The following is a 20,657-nucleotide window of genomic DNA, read 5'->3' as shown; positions in this document are numbered from 1 at the left end:
CTGCCTTGGAGCCTGTTGCATCAGAGCGATTTGCATAGCTTTTTGTAGAAGGTCATTTGCAGGGCTAACAGGGACTTTTTTTACTTGTCTGTGTCAGAATGGGTAAGGTCAGAGAAAGTCACTTTTGGAAAGGGAATGGTACTTCCAGTTGTAGCCTGTAAGCAGCCAACTACACTGGAAACTGGAATTGCTTCATTTTTCTCTTCTTCCTTATTGTGTAGTGGTGACAATTTGGGGAACTAAACAGTGAAACAGAGGCATTCCTTGTCTTCTTCCAGATATCTCCATGTCAAGGCTCCAGTTATTCCTGTCTTTAAACAATTGCTTGTACGGCATTGAGGTGGTCCCTGACAGGTCATCTCACAGCAGCCTTTGAAACCCACAGACGACCAAACCTCATGAATTTCCATGGGTTCCCTGCACCTAAGCAGGCTTTTTGGATGCATGGTCACCCTGATTCTAGGCAAGTGGTACCATGGGTGGGAGTTGTCACGTATGGGTCTTAAAAATTAGGAAAGGCAAAGGGAAACACTTTTCTGACATGTGCAAGGGAGCTAGGGAATAGATTTTGCATTGTTCCAGGTATACGAGACTGGACTTGAGCCTGTTGTGTCAGGGAGCTTTGCTGTGGCCTGAATGCAGGCGCTTTGTGTTTGAGACCATGTGCAGGGCTGACAGAGACATTTTTTGTAATGAAATGTGTCGGAGTGTGAATGTTGTAGACAAAGTCACTTTTGGAAAGGGAACGGTGCTTTCAGTCATACCAGGTAAGGAGCACCTTGTCCTGGAAACTGGAATGGCTTCATTTTTGCCTTGCTCTTCGTTGTTTTGAGGGAAACAATTTGGGGAACTGAACTGTGCAGTTTTCCAAGTGACCCTAGGACTTGGTTTTCCTGCATGTCCCATTGCCTTGTGCTCCAGTGCGGTCTGTTACAGCGTCGAAGTTTCTTTACGTGCCTGTTCCCATTCCTCCCTTCTACCTGCGCATATAATGGATGTGTGCGTCATAAAGAACTGATACTCCAGAGAGATTTGGCAACCTGGCCCCGTCCATACTGAACTTGTTCCAATGGTCCTTTGGCTCTGCTATGTCACTGCGTCCCAGCGGGGTTTGTGTTGCAGCGGGAAGCAGTGTGTGAGCAATGCTGCTTACCACAAAGGCACCTTTGGGAGTGGGACAAGGCTCCGTGTGGTGCCCGGTAAGTGCTTGCTCACTGAGGCAGGAGTGCCTGAGGCTTTTCGAGCTCGCTGAGCTCCAGGGAACATGCGCCTTCAGACCGATTTTGTCTCACCTTGGCAGAGTTTTCCCACTCTAACGCAGCCGAGGGGACAGTGTGGAGGCACTGTGGGGACAGGAGGAGGAGGTTTGAGGGGTGCCCCTTAGTTCTGGCCCCAGCCAGAATTCCCACATTCTCTGTTGCTCTTGACAATGGAAAATTGACTATATATTGCACTTAGAGTGTGCTTGCTTCTGTGTATATAGCTGTATAAACACCACTGCTGAACTTGACCTGCTGTGGAAGTCCTAGTTCTGGAGATGATGGAAGGGAGATTTCTGTTGCATGCTGAACCACTGTGCAGACTTTAGGGCATGATACAAGCTCAGGTTTGATACTGGCATCCCCCCTCAGAGCGGAACCCAGCAAGTATTAATACAACATGAAGTGCAGCCTGCAAACGAAGATGGGAATTGCAAGGGAACAGAGTAGAAAGGTAACACAGACCGGTGAAACTCAAAAGGAGCTGTCAGAAAGCTTCTGAACACTGTCTGGGAAGTTGTATATGCACACACTGTTTGACAGATGCTGCTATTGTGTGGAGACAAAGGAAAGAATAAACAGATGACTGACTAGGTGGTGGACAACAGCTAGAGTAGTGGGTGTCAAGAATGATTAAGCAGGCAGAGGAATGTGGCTGAATGAAATGTTTACTATATGTGCTGAGGAGGTGGCCAACAACATTAGTTAGATTATTCCAATTGAGAATCTTGCATTGCCATGTTCTCAAGTCTTAGTCCAGCATATGTGCATACCAGTGCACCATTTTGCAAAGCATAGTGTCACAGTGTAATACAGTGAGTTATGGCAAACTTACACTTGGAGCTGGAACCAAACTCACGGTTTCTCCAGGTATGTCTGAATTCTCAGATGTGATTCCTCTTGGAAGTACTTCTTTCTCTTTGCAAGTTATTTGCCTATTTCGTCACTCCACAATATATTACGAATAGGACTATAAATTTTCATCTGGTATAAGAGCAAGGATTTCCATGGCTGCATATATATTTTCCCCTCCTTATTCCTGATGATTAATTAGCCATAGCAGAAGTTATCCATATGCAAGAGGATTTTTCTTGGAAAGTAAACAGGAAGCGGGGTCCTAAATCAAAAATTCTCATGTAGAGTAGAAGCAAAGGGAAATCGTGAAAGCCAGCATGGGCCAGCAAAATGCAGAGTGGTGAGACTAGTCTTGTAAAGCTGTAGCAGGTAAAAAGGACTTTTCTAGTGTGTGGATGCCAGTACTTTAAGATAACAAGCCTCCTAATTTCATGCGGATGCAAAATACAAGCACATATCTGGTCTTTGCTTTGGAGATCCTCAATAAAGCTGTAATGATAGGGGATGGATTTCTGTCATATTGTGAAGCATTATATAAATACTGGAAGCTCAGGAAGCAAGCTTATCCTTGAGAATGATACCAAGTTTGTGATCCCAGCCAGCTAGTGTTGAGTACTGTGAAATTATCTTGGCCTTCAACTCCATGTGAAGCTTGGAGCACATTAGAAGTGAAGCTCTGAAACTGCTGGAGGACACTACGACAAGTCTTAAATCTAGGCATGGAATAGATACCTAGACAGAGGGGAAAAGGGTCAAGAAGCAAAGCTCATTATTAAATGTCTTTTTTTGGAAAGATGGAAAGGTGACCCTGACAACAAAATAATTTTCTCTGAACAAAAAAAGCATGAAAAATTTGTGCTTTGACAGTTGCTGCCACAAGTGTCGGAAAAAAAATCCCCCCAAAATCCCACACCTTTTCCCTTGCCTGAAACTCTTTGGAAAAGGGAAAGAAAGTAAGGCAGATCCTGAGACACCAGTATTTTTTTGTAAATGTATCAATTTTTCCAAATTTCTTAAGAATACTTTTAGAAGCATTTAATATCTAAATGCTTTGGATTTACTCGTGAAAAGTAATGTTTCCATTTCTTAAAATGGTAGTGATTGTTGAGATAATTTTAAAATAATTTTATTCTGAAAGTTAAAAAACACAGCAATATAAAGAAACTATTCATTCTGAAAACCTCTGGGGAAATTCCTCATATTTCAAATGACCCTCCTGACCCTGTTCAAAAACATACGAGAAAAATAAGAATCTCAAGTTTATATGGAGCTATCAGCAAGCTAAAGGAGCTATAAATCAAGGCTCTGCCTGAGTTCATTTATGTGTCCCCAAATTTACCGTTATGGTCACGTCTGTGTGCAATTGTTCCAGATCTCGTTCTGGTCACACTGTAGAACCTAAGAGCTTCCCAAATGCATACTGAAAACTCAGTGTTTAATGGCAGAATAAGCAATGGTCTCCCTGCCACAAAGAAATTGCATACCAAAAAAGTGTGATTTCTACTTAAAATCTAAATGACAAATTTGTTCTTGAATCACTCCTTGACTAATTCAGATGGCAAATGCAAGAGAATGGGATGATGGAGTCTGTACTACACCATCGATCACTAGGTGAGCTGTGAAGTAACAGTAAAGAAACTAATTTTTGAGAGAGGAATCTCACTGCAGACTAAATAAATGAGGAATGAAATGAAGAATAGAACTTGTGAGGCAGGTGGGTTTCTGGAAGCAATGGGATAAATATGATGGAGGGGAATATTAAGGAACAGGTGTTTGGGAGTTTGAAAGATGCAAAACACCACATGAAGAGAAAGTAAGTCAGAAAAAAAGTCCTAGATATATGGATCTGTCTAATCATAGAGATAAATAAGATTTCCTTTTGTGGAGTATTTAATTGTTGAAGGTTCCATTCAATACCACTCTGGATATTGTAGAGGTCTGTGCTATTGTGTGACTATGGAAGTAGTTACAAACTCACATTTGGATCTGGGATGAGACTTCTGGTTTTGCCAGGTACATTTATGCTGATTTTTTGCCTAATTTGCCAGATTGTTGTGAATACACACCAAGATCGGGCAAATGGCAGCTGTCAAATGCATAGTAGTCTGAGGTCTCACCTTAACCGGTGGAATTTATTCCACAGCAGCTGTCCAAGCAGTGTTCCATGAGGCAGCTGCAGGGAGGCATGTGCTTTCAGTGCTCTTCCATCAATTGCATTCCTGTGATAAGCTAAGCCTGTTTTTCCTCTTCTCTCAAGTAAGTTATGTGGATTTGTTCTCTCCTAATGGTAAATCCATGCCACTTCCATTGGCCTCAAGCAGTTGGGGATGATATCAGTCAGATGAAAATGCATCGAAATACAAGGATGGCTATAATATTGATATGGCTGGACATGAGCCGGCAATGTGCACTCACAGCCCAGAAAGGCAACCGTATCCTGGGCTGCATAAAAAGAAGCATAGCAAGCAGGTCGAGGGAGGTGATTCTGCCTCTCTACTCTGCTCTGATGAGGCCCCACGTGGAGTACTGCATCCAGCTCTGGAGTTCTCAGTACAAGACAGACATGGACCTGTTGGAGCGGGTCCAGAGGAGGGCCACAAAATGATCAGAAGGATGGAACACCATCTCCTGTGAGGAACAGCTGAGAGAGTTGGGGTTGTTTCACCTGGAGAAGGCTCTGGAGAGACCTTGTTGAGGCCTTTCAGTACTTAAAAGGGGCTTATAAGAAAGATGGGGACAGATTTTTTTTAGTAGGGTCTGTAGCAATAGGACAAGGGGTAATGGTTTTAATCTAAAAGAGGATAGATTCAGACTAGATACAAGGCAGAATTTTTTTATGGTGAGGGTGGTGAAACACTGGAAGAGGTTGCCCAGAGAGGGCATAGATGTCCCATCCCTGGAAACATTCAAGGTCAGGTTGGATGGGGCTCTGAGCAACCTTTATCTAGGTGAAGATGTCCCTACTCTTTACAAGTGGGTTGGACTAGATGACCTTTAAAGGTCCTTTCCAACCCAAACCATTCCATAATTCTACGATTTAAAAAATATCCACTTATGATGATTATCACCATTTTAGCTAGTCTTTGCTTATAGCAGAATCCCACCAAGAAACAGTATACTTATAACATTTTTAATATTAGTGTTGCAATGGGAGTTGGACTGCCTTGTCTGGACTGGTTTGTCTGATGTACAGATACTGTATTATCCACAAATATTGCAAGTGAATTCTGTTCGTGACTGGGACTTGAATCGAGATTTGCCTAGCTGTCGCAGCTATAAGGCCATACTTAATGCTTACTCCTGCTACTGCATACCTAAGTGAGAGTATATGAATCCTGAAGTAATAGAATTAGAAGGCTCAGATTGCCTTTGGAACTACCTGCAAAGCTCTAAGATCTAGACAGGGTCACAGTGTGCCACTGAAACATGTAAGGAGGTAACTGTAACCAAGGTCAAAGGGGTTCTTGCAAAGGTTTCCTGGGTTGTGTGAATTATGGGAGTGGAGGAGTATACAAGCTGACATTAGGAAAAGGAACCTTGCTGGTGATCAAGCCAGGTGGGTAGTAAATGGTGAAATATTCAGGAGAAAACTTGGACTGAAAGGCAGTGGCCCTAACTACATGTCACAGTGAACAGGTATTTTAGGTGATGTTACAGATGGAAAAACAGATTGTTCCTAGTATTGCCCCAAAAGGTGTAACAGACAATTGTAACCAGTGAATGAATGAATGGTTTTTTATTTGATCTCCCTGTTTCTGATCCTGATAATTTTCTAGTAGATTTCTTTGGTACTTTGATGGTGACTTAAATCAGTGTGTTTCGTCATTGCTCCCTTAAGTTATTCCCTGCTCTGGAATGTCTGTTGACCTGATTGTCAGTATGCATTGGGAAAACCTGTCAACATTTCTGTAGAGGTTGATACCAGTGTGCCAATCAGGGATATGTGAAACTCACATTTGGAACTGGGACCCAACTTCTTATTACCCCAAGTAAGTTTGAGCTTTCTGTTCCATATTAACAGCAGGATACCATTTTGGTGTGAAATAGACATTTACATCTGAGGCAATTCCACAAGTGTAAGATCGAAAGTTCTTCTGACTTTTTGACATCAACATAAAAATGATCTCCCACCTGTTTTTAGAAAGAGATTTTTAGGTTGATTCATTTGAAAGTTTTTTTTTTTCTTACTCATTACACAAATGTGATTTTTTTGGCTGGCACTACAGGAATAGTTAACCTCTAATTTAGGAAGTTTCTTTTTTTTGAGTTGAAATTATTTGAATTGAGGGTTGGACTAGATGACCTTTAAGGGTCCTTTCCAACCCAAACCATTCTATGATTCTATGAATCTTTTTCTAGAAACTAAATCTCTGGCATACAAATTTGAAAACTTGTTCTGGCAACTAAAACCCTCTCTGATTTTGGAAGAAAAAGCATGCAAATGTATTTTGTGAAAATGACAGACGTTCTCAGGAGGCTCATGAGCCACCACTTCAAGTCTTTTTGTTTCCAGATAATTGTTACACAAATGGGTTAAGCCATGTCATTCACCGGTGAGCTTTAAAGAGTGGATTAGATAAGCAGAATTGCTCCTTCTGACCCCCCAAAATCTTTCATTAACATTGTTGAAAGGAGCAGTAGAGGAGATCATAGTAGATCTCTCCCACAGTTTAGGTGATGCATGAGTAAATCTATACATGAACACAAATAGGGTATTGCTTCCCAATATGAAATTTAAGAAAACTTCATCTCAACTTTTCCTTAATGTGAACACATGCTATAAGCCCAGTATTTATCCTGTTTTGGTACTAGAAAACAATTTAGTCCATTGAACACTTGATTTCTCCTCACATACTAGGTATCTTTCTCTATTAATTTTTGGTTTTAGTTTTGGTTTGGCTAGAAATCTTCCCCTTCAAAGGTTTGTGAGAAAGATCTTGGATGGTTTTGGCAGTTTGACTTCTCCAAGTGTAATTATAGAGGCAATGACAAACACATTTTTGGGATGGAGACCAGAATTATGCCTGAACCCTATAAGTGAAGCAGCATATTCACATTTGCAAATACTGAATCTCTGTATAGAGTCTTTGTACTTTGGATGACTTGGCTGATGCTGGACTAGGACCTGGCTTCTTTTATTTGAGTGCCTCCAGACATGAGCACTGGAAGTCTAGAGAAGGGTTGAGGTACTAAATGTGGACATCTAGTCTTGCTGTAGACATCCTAGTATCCATGCAGCACTGGCAGATTTCACAAACGACCTCTCATAGACCTTTTTGAACCTCCATTGGAGGACAGCCAGCAAACATCACTAAAGTGCTTGTAACTGGAGTTGCTCCTCTGTTGTCAATATTAGCCTGTATGTGTAAGGGGGTATATATTTCCTCTGAGTTGGGCAATAGCTCCAGGTTGACTCTAGCTGTGGAATATCATGTCTCAATGTCTTGGTTTCAGCTGGGATAGAGTTAATTTTCTTCTTAGTAACCGGTACAGTGTGTTTTGGATTTAGTGTGACAATGTTGATAACAGACTGATATTTTAGTTGTTGCTAAGTAGCACTTATCCTAAGTTAAGGATTTTTCAGTTTCCCATGCTCTGCCAGCAAGGAGCTGCACAAGAAGCTGAGAGGGAGCATAGCCAGGACAGGTGACCCAAAGTAGCCAAAGGGATATTCCATACCATAGAACATCATGCTCAGTATATAAACTGGGGGGAGTTGGCCAGGAGGGGTGCGTCGCTGCTCGGGCATTGGTCAGCGAGTGGGGAGCAATTGCATTGTGGATCACTTGTTTTATCTATTTTTTTCTTTTTTTGTTAAAAAATTATATTCCTTTTCATTACAATTATTATTATTATTAGTATTAGTATTACATTTTATTTTACTTTAGTTATTAAATTGTTCTTATCTTACCCCATGAGTTTTACTTTTTTCCAATTCTTCTCCCCATCCCACTGCGGGAAGTGGGGGAAGAGTGAGCGAGGTGCTGTGTGGTGCCTAATTGCTGCCTGGGCTTAAACCACGACACTCAGGCTGAGGAATGGTAAGAGGATCAAAGACCTCTATCACACCAGCTCCAGTCTGACGGGAGATTCAGAGAGTTTGCTTTGCAGGGAATGGAGAATGAGATAAATCTCTGTATAATACAAGCTCTGTGTTAAACCAGTTCAGGATTTCTACTGCAGCTTGTTTGGAAAAAAAGGCATAGGTCTCAGTCTGATGTTGAAACAGGCTTCTACTGCTCCCTCCCTGAATCAGCCTCTGGAGTTGGCTTCCTCTGTAGACTGGTCAGGCATAGCATTCCAACAGCTACTGCTCTTCCACCTGGAAGACATCCTTCAGTAAAGATGAAATTAGGCAGGGTGGACAGCTCAGAGTATCATAATTTACTTCTTAATCTTTGCTGCAAATACATGTCATAAATATCAATACAGCATCTCCAACACATCCGTCAACTCATTAAGACAGAATAACAGGAAACATAAGTCACAGTGCTGTGGTTATAATAGCTGACATTTACCAAGACTGCTATCTGCAAACTTTCATAACAGTGTGCAAATATGCAAAGGAACTGATCGGAAAAATACTCTTGCACCAGAACGAAGCCAGCAGCCACTCTGAGCAAGAATGAGAAATGATTATTTTGCAAAACAGGTGCTGCTGAAGCTGCCTGCAAAAAACAGACCTTATTTTTTTATCTGCTCATGTTAAAAGCATTGCACAGATTGAAAGGGAGAAAACACCCTAATTTGGAAAGAGGTGGATATGTAGCTTTTCAGAAAGCATAGTACTCATTATGAAAGAGAAGCAGAACAGCTCAATCAATTCCCCCTTTTCTCTTTCGTATCCATGTACTCCATAACAATGAAGTACCCTAGTTCATCTGTATTTTATCCAGGGATCTACCATCAAGCCTATTATCTGCTCCTGTCTTCCTCTCCCTAACAAAAGATCACTGAAATCTGTTTCCAAAACAATACTGGGAGTATGGGAGGTGGGAAGTGGTGTTGAAGGAGTCAGAACATACATTAAACCATACTCTGCGTATTTGGGAAAGAGACACTCTCATCAGGTTTTTCAAAGCCAGGGCAAAGCTGGGATAGATGAACTGCAATTCAGGAGAAGGGCCAGAGAATGACTCATTAGGCATTGTGGATTAGTTTTTTTCTGAGATCATACTAATAAAGAAGTATGGATGTTTCTCTAAGGGGCTGACAAATGGCAACTGAACAGATGAAAAGCATTTATCTCAGTGATAGAACCAGGGTCTGCACTTGCATAAGATTTTGAGACAGTTTGTAAAAGCCAAGATTTAGTCCAAACTTCCCCCACAGGAAGAAATTAAAACTTATTCATGTGGGAACTAAGCTGTCTGTAGTGTTTCTACAATATTTATCAGTGTGGTGTGTGAACAGGGATGAAGCAATTATTAATCTAAACTCCCAACCCTATACAATAACACTTCATGAGTTTATAAATGTGAACTGAAGCTCCAGTTCAAACATGTGATTGTGAAGTCCAATGGAAAATGCAGCCACAGAGTTCCTGAGAGCCCCAAATCTGCATCTTGGCTACAGTATGTCTTTAGTGATATTTCATTTGTTCATCATTAGAGTACTGCAATGCCCATAACATTTTATTATTATGTGTGAACAAAGATTTAGGAAAGCACCTTCTCAAAGTATCAGACTTCAAGAGCTGGACAAGGTGAAATGTATGCTTAGAGTACAAGTTTACAAAGCTAAATGTGCAAAGAAGAGTTTAACCACAGGTAGTGTTTTGATATATGTGGAAAATCCCAGTCTAACTGACTTGTTAAAAGAATTTGAACCAAGAAAACAGAAATAAACCCCAGCTGTCTTATATCTGCAGCCTTTAGTTCCCCAAACCCCTCTTCTGCAGGGTAAAATTTAGTAAAAAAATCTTGCACTGCACTGTCAGGTGGTGGAACGTAGCAAAACATTCATTTGTTTCATCTTTCTTTCCCTAAATGCAACCATGTGTTCCTACTTTGCAGTGGCTTTCCTAGCTTTCTCCTATAGGAACAAAATTAGGTAGACTGGTGGTAAGTAGGGACACCCTTAAAACTTAGTAGTTTATCCACTGTCCCTCAGGACAGGTGGAGGAATTGGGAGTTTGAATGTCAGTGGTGGATTTGACTACACATTTGCAGAAAAGGCAGAATGCCCCTGGGCTGCTCAGTTCTCTCCAGACACATTATATCTGTGGCAGTGAAGCAAGAAGAGAGTGCTTTCTGCCTGTTATACACATTCCTGAATGTATCCAGGCCAAGATCCAACAGGAAGCCCAGGCTGCAGACTAAAGTTGAATGAGTTGTTACAGAGAGGAATGACCAGGTTAGATATGGACATCTAGGGAGTGGATGCCCCCATGAGTATCATTTGAGATGCTCTAAGGATCCTGCCTGACCACTGTCTGTGGCTCCCATAAAACATAAGTCTCATGTAGCTCCTGCATCATATGCTGTGGATGCCTTGGTTCTGTAAAGGTGTCCTAGCACAACTTCCCACTGGAATAATGGAAAAACCTCCATACCTAATGTCTGTGTGTTAAGACTGAAGGAACTATGACTCTGTTCTCTCATCTAACGTCTCGTCTCTTCTCCATTTTCAGATGTTACTCCATCTCCTTCAGTCTACAGGCTGATCTCTAAAGATGAGGAGGATTTGGAAATGTGCCTTATCACAGATTACTCCCCTGAAAAGCTTAAGAGTAAGGCAGCTGATAAGCAGACAAATGCCCTCGTGGAGGTGGCAACACCCGAGAACAATCAGGAAGTGAGCTACCTGTCAACCTATTGGGCCAAGAAAGATGAAATGCAGTGTGGTGCAAATCATGAGGGCGTTGGAGAACTGAAGGGCGAGGATCCTGAAAGTGGTAATGGCATTTTTGGATGTGTGTACAGGGCTAGAGGTACTCTGGTCTCTGTGCTATTAGTATGAGCAGAACTTGTTCACATCTCCCAACCCTGCAAGCAATGCTGAATTATGCTCCCACACTCCAGAGGAGTGTTGCCTTGTTGCCTCTGTTTTCTTTTGCCTTCCTCCTCGGTAGAAACAAGATTAAGGGTCAGTAGGCTGGTACAGTCACAGCAGAGCTCTTAAAATCACACTGTGGGGGATATAAAGCTTGAAATTCATTTGTCCGATGAGACTTTAAAGTTTAATTAGATTAGATGTTATGCTTGCCCTGAAAACAGCAGAAATGAGGGTTTACTGGCCAGAAACTCTAATCCAGCCCTTCTAAGTAGAGATAAGAAGTACATTTCTGTTATTAATTAAATTTATTGTTACTATCTGCAGGTGCCAGCACTGTCTGTGTTACAGAGGTGTCTCTAAACTTCAGGACAGGTATGTACACAGCATTTGAGGAGTAAAGCTTGCCCTGATTAAAGGAAATGTCTTCCCAAGTTTTTGCTAATGCTCCTTGTTTGCAGAATTCCTGTTGGAGCAAAAAGTTCAGACTGGAAATTTCCAAAAGGGCCCCACAGGCTTTAAACATCAAGGCTGGAAATCATTGGGTTAATGTAGTCTTCCAGATCTGAGCTGGTAATTTTATGTGACCAGCGTAGGCAGTGCCTACATGCTCTTGCTAGGACTAGCCAAACAACTACTCCCCATCCCATAATGATTTAAGGTACTGATATGAGTCAGCCTTACTGGATGTTTGTCTGCATTTCAGACTTCAAAAGAGTTGGGTTTTTTGGGGGTGCACAAACACCTAATGAACCAAAAGATAAGTGGGTGGTTTCTGCAGTGTGTGCTCAGAAGCAGGCTTGCACTAAAGATCTGGTGCATCTGAGCATGCTTTGCTTTAGCTCATGGCTGTGGGAGTATACTAGCCAGTGCTGGAGCCCAAGCAATTGCTGTTCCTGCTAGTTCAAAGTTGCTGAGCCTGTCTTTGCACTTGCCCTGTTTGCAAAACAGCTGTACTTTTGTAAACATGCAGCCTTGCTGAAAAGAAACCAATTAGCCAAATGTTTCCAAAACACCACTTCAGAAAAATACTCATTGGTAAACTTGGCTGATTTGATCAGTCATTTCAGAGAGAGGTTTTCAAAGATAAACATAAAATGACTTTTGGATGACAGCTCCCTGCTTCCCCAATATAGATCAATGTATTTTCAAATGAAAAAGGCTTTGTAACTTAAGATTAATAGAAGATCCAAGTAGACTTTGTGTTCTTTGAATAAAATTTAACTTGGTTTTCCCCTTGGCCATCTTAAAAAATTTTAGGGAGAGGGAGGAGGGACACCTCCAGCATCCTGGGGTCATAATACACTGTATTTAAAAACAGCCAGCTGGCTGGCAGACTTGCATATTGGATACTTAAGTGGTTATTGACTGAAAACCTGGCCCTTGAAACACGAACTGGAAGAAATGAAAGTCTCTCAGTGAGACAGTCCTGCCCACTGTCTCTTTAGCTATCCTCCAAGCTGACTCAATCACACAAAATGGAACAGCTTCATTAAGAAGTGCTTTTAAGTCTGTCTGGAAGCAAGGATGTCTCACTGCTCTTGTGACTTTCCTTCTCTGTTACTTTTACAGATGAAAACCTGAACATGCTGTCTTTATCACAGCTGGGCCTAAAAATAATTTTAATGAAAGGAATAATTTTTAATGTGCTGATGACGATGCTTATGTGGAAAAAAAAGTGAGTATGCATGGGGGGTAGTAAGGCCTCTGACAGAAAACATCTGAATCAGTTCATTAGCTATGAATGTTCCTTCTCTCTGTAATAACTGTTTATGCAGTGTATCCATGCACCTTTTGTCTACCAACAGTAAAATCCCTCCACTCCTTTGGCCATATCAGTGTTTTTGCCCACCCCTCATTTCTGTTTAGTTTTCCTTATCCACATGCAAATTTAACTTTTTTCTTCTTTCTAGACATCTCTCCCTTCTATTTCTACACCCACCCCTTCCCTTGTCTGCATTCATCCATCAGATTCATCCCCTGACCAGTCTCCAGCTGGGAAAGTTTGATGTTTATTGACTTTAAGACCTCAGACCTAATATATTAGTTTTGGCTCAGTATCTCACCTCCTTCTATTACCTAGACACTTCAGGTCTATAATTGTGTAGCTGTGACTGTATCCCAAATAATGATTTAACATACCTTTATTTTTGTTACAGGAATGCAAGTAATCAGATAGTCCAGTCCTGAATTACCAAAAAATCTGCTGAGGAATCTTTACCAGAGCATCGTGTGCAAGAGGGAACACAGACATTCCTGTTGCAAGGGATATCACTTGCTGTTTCTGTATGTCACACCAGCCATTATAGTCTAAATTGCTTTATTTGCATTGTTATAAAGCTACTTAAAAACAAGCTTAAAATTTTCAGCATTCTGCTGCTCCAGATGCCTGATTCATTTAGCATGACAATGCCTCTTTTTGCATGAAGCATAGTTTGATGTAACTATAAATTGCAAAACATCACTATTATTTGCGTTAAAATGACACACAATTTCTGCTTGGGGCAGTGTTCTTTGTTGAAAACTGCAAGCTAAATATCACTTGAATGGTAATTTTTCATATTTTGGTAGCTTTCAGGTATGCACTCCTTACAGTGCACCCCCACAGACACCATTTCAGCTGCAAATGAAACACTCACTCTGAAAAGCAAAGGGAGACTTATTCAGGGTGCTATGCACCATGTCCTGCTATCTTTTGCTAGATCAGAGCAAGGTATCTTTTTTTTTTCCCTAAAAGATACGCTGCTAGTTCTCCCAGAATTCCTGAATTCAGTGAAATTCTCACTTCATTATCACAGAACAAAAGAATGTTTTTTGGTATTTTTTAGAGTCTACCTGGCCATAACATTTTCTGAATTTAAACCAGCTTAAGATTTGGCTTTGCATTTAGTAAAAATACAAGCTACTTTTGTTCTTTTTGTTTAGTTCTAACAACCTTATATTTCCCAATTTCTTTTTGTAATCTTTGCATAAAACTATGCTGAAATATTTACCTGTCCATGTGTGCACTCCTTGGAAACAGTGCAAGCATGTGAAATTCGCATGCTGCTAATTCTTGAATTGTACTGGCAACCACACTGATGTCTTCGCATTTCTTTAGGCCTTTGGCTGCTATTAAAAAATTCTTATAAAAAAATAAGAAACTTGTTTGTCTTTTAGTGTGTAGTTTGAGGAACTTGTTTTACCCTTCTGATGAGCTTTAGGAATGAGCCTGGCTTTTGGGGTGAAGGAGGGAAGGGGAGTCCCGACTATCTTCTTCAGCCTGACTTGGCCACCAGGTGCTGTTTGCAATAACTGGCTGGATCCACTGCGGGGTGGGGAATAGCTACAAAGTCCCTGTCTGGGACATCCTTGCTGTGTCTGGATGAGAACAGCATGGCTGGCTCGGAGGGAGGGAAATGGAGGAGAGCACCTCTCCTCCAAGAGTAGACTCTGCTATGTGAAGACAACAGTAAAATATGGCTTGCCCACAGTGAGAGGACTAGTAAGCAGTCCAGGTTCTTGAAGGCAGATGTCTACTGCTATGGGGAACACAGGAGCCTGAAGTGTCCTGCCTCTCAATGTCCCCCACTCCCAAGCGTCACTGGAGAACAAGGTACCTGCTTTGCATTAATGACACCAACTGACAGCCTATGTCTCCAGGTTCAGTCTGTCACTGGCAAGACTGGAAAGGAAATTTTCTCCTTTCGTGACGCTGATTTCTCTGTCTTCAGAAGCAGCAGCAGAGATTTCTCTGGAATGAGAAATGAGAAGGGTGCTCTGAAAGAAACACAACCTCCCTTAAAAGCTTGAACCTCACACCACTGCCTAAACTGGGTGGCAGGGAAAGCCTCACCAGACTGGTGGGGGTGATTCCCCCTTACAGGATATGTCTCACCCTGCTCGATTCACAGCCATTGCAAAGAACTCCGATTTTGGAAAGGCTCATGTTTGAAATGCTTTTAGCCAAAAGCCCTGGCGCTTCATGTGGGAGAGGGTCCCCATGTGAAGACCATGCCAGCATCCCTGCCACAGGATCTGACTCCGCAGTGCTAAGCAGCAACGCAACAGTCTCCCTGGTCTTCTGCCACGGTGCTGCCACCTGACCATTTAGCAGGTGGCCTGTCACAGGCTGACACAGAGGAGTTACTGACCCCTGCTGCCAAGGAACAACTTCAAACTTGCTGGGTGTATTATCCTGATTATTTTATAGTACAGATAGATGTTCAGTGACTCATTCTCTTGTCTCTCCCTTGGCACAACAGTCACTCTCATTTCTCTCCAGCTATAGAAAGCCCATGGATCTTTAAATGCTAGATTCCAGGCAGCTCTTGAAGCTTACATTTCATTCATAATGAGGTCTACCACTTCACAGGGAAGCAGCTTGATGAAGCTGCCTAAACCATATTTGAATTACAAAGCAACTCATTGCATTTCCCATGATTTCCAACTGATTAACCTCATTCCAGAAACCTTCAGGAAGGTGGAGAAAAGGTTTCCATGCTCATTTACCTTTAGCATCACTTTTTAAAACTAATACCCATCTTAAATTTTTTGTGTTGCACTTCAGACCCACTCCTAGCTGTATGGTCAAGGAGGAAGGACAGTGTGCTGCCTCTGTTTCCACATCTCAGTCTTTTCTCTTCCAGATTAAACAACCCCAGTGATAAGATTTGCTGAGTGGGGGGAATGAGTGTACAGATAAAGTCAAATGTTTTGACTAAAGTGACTCTTAGCATGTGATCTGCAAAACACTGAATTTGTAGGTCTAGTTCAAAGATACTTTCAGATATTAGGCTTTCAATCTCCCACCACCACAATGTGCCCCCCCCTCACCACTTTGTGCTTTCTTGTTTATTTCGAGAAAGAAAAACCACAGTGCAAAGCAAAGGCAGGAAATAACACAGTAGGACAGGATGTAGAAGGGGGTCTCATGGCCCAGGTGGGGCAGGAAGAGGTTGTATCACCAGTTCCATGACGCCACAATTGAGATCTGGGTCACCTTTTGATGCTCCTCTACACTCTACCACAGAAACCGCTTCCTCTGGAAAGTAGAGTGCAAAACAGGGGGTAGGGGGAGCAGGGCTGGTGTGGCACGTGGCAGGGAGGAGGAGAAGTGTGTGGAAAAGGAGAGCAGACGTTAGACCACAAGCCAAAGTCAAATGAGGTTAAGGCACCCTCCCTTCCCGCCCTCTCACTGCAGCCTGCTCTTGGGTCTGGGGGGGCTTGTTTTGGGTATGGCAGGAAAGATTGAGCTATGCGTAGTGTAGGCAGGGAAAAGAATAGAAAATACATTATAAAGTGTGGTGGGGAGAAATCTTAGAAGTGTGTAAGATTTCTGAATTTGCTGATAGGCCTCTGCAGCCTGTTATACAGGCAGTGAATCCATGCAGAAAAATCCTTTCACTTCTGACCCAAAAGAGAAGGAAGATGGGGCAGGCAAGAGAGTCCTCTCACATCAGCAGGGAAGGAGATGTTGCCATGGTCCATCTCTAGCACCCCCTCCCCATGCCAGCTCTGGCCCCCCTAATACCTACCTATGGGCAGGAGATGAATTTGCATCTTTTCTAGGGGTTCTGTTGGAGAAAACACCCTGCCCAACCTTTGTCACCTCTCATTAAACATGGCCCTGTACATGAAACAGCCTCTTTTCTTCCCTCTTCTACAGTGTGAACAGGGACCCGAGCACGGTCTTTATAAGGAGCAGAGCTTATCTACAGACTTGTTGAAGCGTAGTCAGATGTGGGAGTAGCTCTAATAGCACTTGAATTCTAGTGCGCTGAGTTTATGGCAACTAGAGACATTGCAAGGTGGTTAAAAATCAGGAAAAAAAAGAAACCCCATAGAAAACCCACGGTTCTTCCTTTTCCACAGGCTCCCGTGCAGTTCTTAGAAGTGGCCACAGGAGGGTCCCAGCCTGGAGCTCTCTCTAAAGCCAAACCGTGGGGAGACCGAGTCACACAGATCCACAGGGAGGCACTCGCAGCTTGCACACAGCAGCAGGTGCAGTGGCAAAGGGGGGACCCCGAGCTGTTCCTCCTCCTGTGAACACACTGTCTCTGTCCACCACGGGCCTGGCTCAGAGAGGGTCCTTCTTATGGGAAAGAAGAGCTCAGTGGCTCATTTACAATCCCTGCATGCTGTCGAGTCCCCCACCTGCTCGGCATCAGTACAAAGCTGGTACCATTGTAAACAAATCCAGCTTGATGCCTGGGGCTGGAGGAGGGGGTGGTGTTAGAGCTGGCATGAATTCCCTGTTCCTACCACAGACCCAGACAGCATCCTTTGAGACAGCCAAGACCCTGCTCCCTCATACCCCATTCTTCAGAGGCTATGTTAGGCAAGACTTCCAAGCGTCGGGTTTCACACTTTTATGGCTTTAATGGCTGCAGCACAGCTGGAAATGCTAAAAGATGGTAAACAGGAGCCATAATCTAATGCTGAGGTTGAAGCTATCATACCCCATGTTTTATCTCTTGAGTGCCAGCAGGCAAGCATTTCTTTGTCACATATAGCCTCAGCACACGTTACCTATCTAGTGTTTCACCCGCGGAACAAACTGGACAAGCATGAAGGAGGATCAGTACAAGGATGGAGCCTCATGCCTGAAGGTAACCCAGGTAAATTCTGCAGCCAAAGGTGCGGAGGGGCTAGCTGGAGTTAATATCTCATCCTGTGCCCATCATCAGATCACTACAGGGCTCTAATTTTCCATCAGGACAAAGAAGCATTTGGCCTCAATGCAGGAGCTAGCTTGGGCTTGAGGAGGCAACGGCCAAGGGCCAAAGTTACTGAGTTTAAGCATTTAACAATGCTTTAAAGGGGGAAGGATTTTCAGTGAGGTTAAGTCTGAGGGGTGACCTTCTCCCTGGTCTCAGAACAGCTCAAGTGCAGCTCTGTCCAAAGCACAGACACAGCTTGGCAGCCCCTTCCAACATCCTTGGGTTTATCAGCACATCAGACTGAAGAAGAGCTAACACTGTGGTAGGGTGCCTGTACCACTACCAGGCCTTAGTGAGCCTGTAAGTCCAGCTGGGACATCCAGCTGTGCCCCACATGCCTTTGAGGGATATGGGAAGGCCTGTAGGAATATGGGTACACCTGGGGATGTGCTGGAGGACACCCTCCACTTCCTTCCATTCATGACCGCTAACCACAGCCTAAGCCAAATTTTCCACAGCTTTGAAGCCTGGGGGTACATTGGCAATAGTTTCCATAAGATAAAGGGGCAGGAAACAGGGAGATGAAAAGGGTAGATGACAACTGTGTTTCCATAACAACTCGTTTCCTGCTTCCTTCTGAAACTGGAGCACAGAAAAAAAGCCTGCTAGTTAGAAAGGGAGGGAGGGGGGTAAAAACAGGGAGTCGTGCCTGAGAGGGAACTTGGGTGTCAGAAGAACCTCTGTATTTGTCACCAAGAGGGAAAAGACCACAGTACTATAAAGGGTTTTATTGACGGAAAGGACTACAGTAACTGTAATGAGGCAGCAGACCCCTCTACAGGACAGTAGAACCCTCCATAGGGCTGCCTATGGGGAAAAATCTTAAGCCCTGCATCCCCTTCCTCCATCAAGGAAGCAGGTAAGAGTCTGCTGGGGAACAGCACTTCCCAGTGCCAGGCTTTGGCATCAGAGCAATTCAAGACCTGGAAAAAGAGAAAGGCAACATGAGCAATGTTTCTGCGAAGGGAAATACCCCACAAGCTCAGATGATCTTGTGGCCCCTTGCAACAGTAACAACAGGGCATGTCCTCCACTTTCCAGCACCAAACTCTCTCTGTCCCAAACTCCCTCCTCTCATCTGCTGAGAAACTCCAGACTTGGACACCAGCCATACCATGGCCTCCAAAGGGACAACCCTCACAAACAGAGTCCAGGAGTTCCAGCTCCCAAAGCCCCTCTTGCAAAGAATGGGGTATTTCTCTCATAAGAGAGAAATGTGGGTAGGTTTCTGTAACACTCCTAGTTAAACTGCCTTTTAAATGACAAAAGCCAAAAAATACATGCATGAGACCAGAAAGCCGTAAATCCTAACTCTGTCTCAACCTAGACAATGGCTTAACTGTACTTGGCCAAGACAAAGCTGGGAGCTAGGACTCCTGGATTCGCTATCTTTCTAGTTCTCTCCCAACTCCACAAAAGTACTGAAGTCATGTGAGCTGTGGTTGCCCCTTTTGTGACCCCACGGAACAGTACCTCACAGTCTTTTCTAGAGCTCAGCCAACAAAATTGATGACAACAAGATGGAGGATGGTGTTGGCAAAGAGGAAATCAGCAAATGCCCGCTCCGGTGAAATGCCTTGGAACTCGCCTTTGTTCTGGGGGTTGATCTGGATCCGGAGGCAAACTGCATGGCAGAGAAAGAATGATTAGCGATCACAAAAGGAAGTCATGATGGGAAGCACAGTCTTCCTGGGGCAGTCCATACCCGTCTGTGTCACTGTTCTACCAGGGTAGCACAAGAAAAGTTAACTCCGTCTTTATGAGCAGGACACTAGCAGGGGATTTGCACAGGGCTTTTATGCAAACAGCTCTCCCATAGCACTACACTACCAGGTGCGGCCAAGTGAGTCCAGAGGGGAACAGGCTTATAACAGGATGGGACTGACATAGAAATGGGGATATTTCTATGTCTTCCATTGGGTGTGTTGTGAAAGTCTGCACGGGAACAAGGTGGTTTTGGGGGGTATTATGGGACAGGAACACCCTGAAGCTGTCAATGCTAGAGTTCAGGTTTCACCGTGGGATGGTTACTAAAGGGCACCAATACAAGACAGTAAAAGGAAGAGCTCCTTGACTGCCAGGGAGAAGCAAGGACACTCTAGGGCTGATAAAGAGCTGGGCTCTGTGGGGCATATGGGCCCCCACAGGTTCACAGCTGCTGTCAAGCATCCTGAGCATCCTTCTGCGGGGCAGGCTGGGCTGGCTGGGGCAGGAGCCTGGGGGTTCCTGGGAGCAGAACTGGGTGTTACAGGGGAAGGGAGGGGGTGATGCAGGTTGCTATGGGGACTCCCTGGCTGCTGGGGTAGGTTTGAGGGCTGCAGTGGGTGACTCCCTTGGGCTGCTGGGGAACGCCTGTGGCTGCTAAGGCAATCCTGCGGTTACTACAAGACATCTGGGCACTTCTAAGGCAACTCTCCGATGTCCGGGGGCCTCTGCGCGTTGCTGGGGGTTCCGCGGTCGCTGCGGGAGGCTCAGGCTTTGCTACGGAGAGCGCGCGGTTGCGAAGGGGATTCCAGGGAAAACCGCGCGCAGCCGGGGCGGGCGTGGCGGGGCACTGACCGCCGAGGATGAAGCTGCCGACGGCGGAGATGAAGCCGCTGAGGAAGGAGTTGAAGGGGAAGGTGCCGACGCCGAGGCAGTAGCCGAACTGGAGCGCCCCGGTGAGCAGCACGTAGAGAAGGTAGGCATCCAGCACCTTGAGGCGGCTCGGCGTGCCGCTGCCGTACTCCGCCAGGAAGCGCCGCACCACCGAGCCCACCGAGCCCGCGGCCCCCGCGCCGGAGCCCGCCGCGCCAGACATGGTCCCGCTGGCCAGGCTGAGGTGGCCGGAAGCAGCTCAAGCAAGCGC

General features: G+C 44.1%; 1 protein-coding gene and 1 gene segment (V, D, J or C); one reads left to right on the top strand and one right to left on the bottom strand.

Annotated features, from left to right (window-relative positions):
* LOC128140682 (T cell receptor alpha chain constant-like) overlaps positions 1 to 15,060 on the top strand; it is a 43,777-nt gene extending 28,717 nt beyond the window's left edge. The window contains 4 exon segments of the C gene segment in view: positions 10,747 to 11,010; positions 11,436 to 11,483; positions 12,681 to 12,786; positions 13,268 to 15,060. Of these exon segments, the coding sequence occupies positions 10,747 to 11,010; positions 11,436 to 11,483; positions 12,681 to 12,786; positions 13,268 to 13,298 (449 nt within the window).
* A 3,462-nt stretch (positions 15,061 to 18,522) lies between these two features.
* On the bottom strand, positions 18,523 to 20,657 carry DAD1 (defender against cell death 1). The gene is made up of 3 exons (XM_052784909.1): positions 20,369 to 20,657; positions 19,283 to 19,433; positions 18,523 to 18,732 (listed from the first exon to the last, which is right to left on the bottom strand). The coding sequence occupies exons 1-2, from the start codon at positions 20,607 to 20,609 to the stop codon at positions 19,303 to 19,305; spliced, it is 372 nt and encodes a 123-aa protein (XP_052640869.1). The 5' UTR covers positions 20,610 to 20,657; the 3' UTR covers positions 18,523 to 18,732; positions 19,283 to 19,302.

Source organism: Harpia harpyja, chromosome 4, assembly GCF_026419915.1.
Source record: "Harpia harpyja isolate bHarHar1 chromosome 4, bHarHar1 primary haplotype, whole genome shotgun sequence".
In the NCBI taxonomy this organism is placed as follows: domain Eukaryota; kingdom Metazoa; phylum Chordata; class Aves; order Accipitriformes; family Accipitridae; genus Harpia; species Harpia harpyja.
This window is presented reverse-complemented; position numbering and strand designations above follow the sequence as displayed.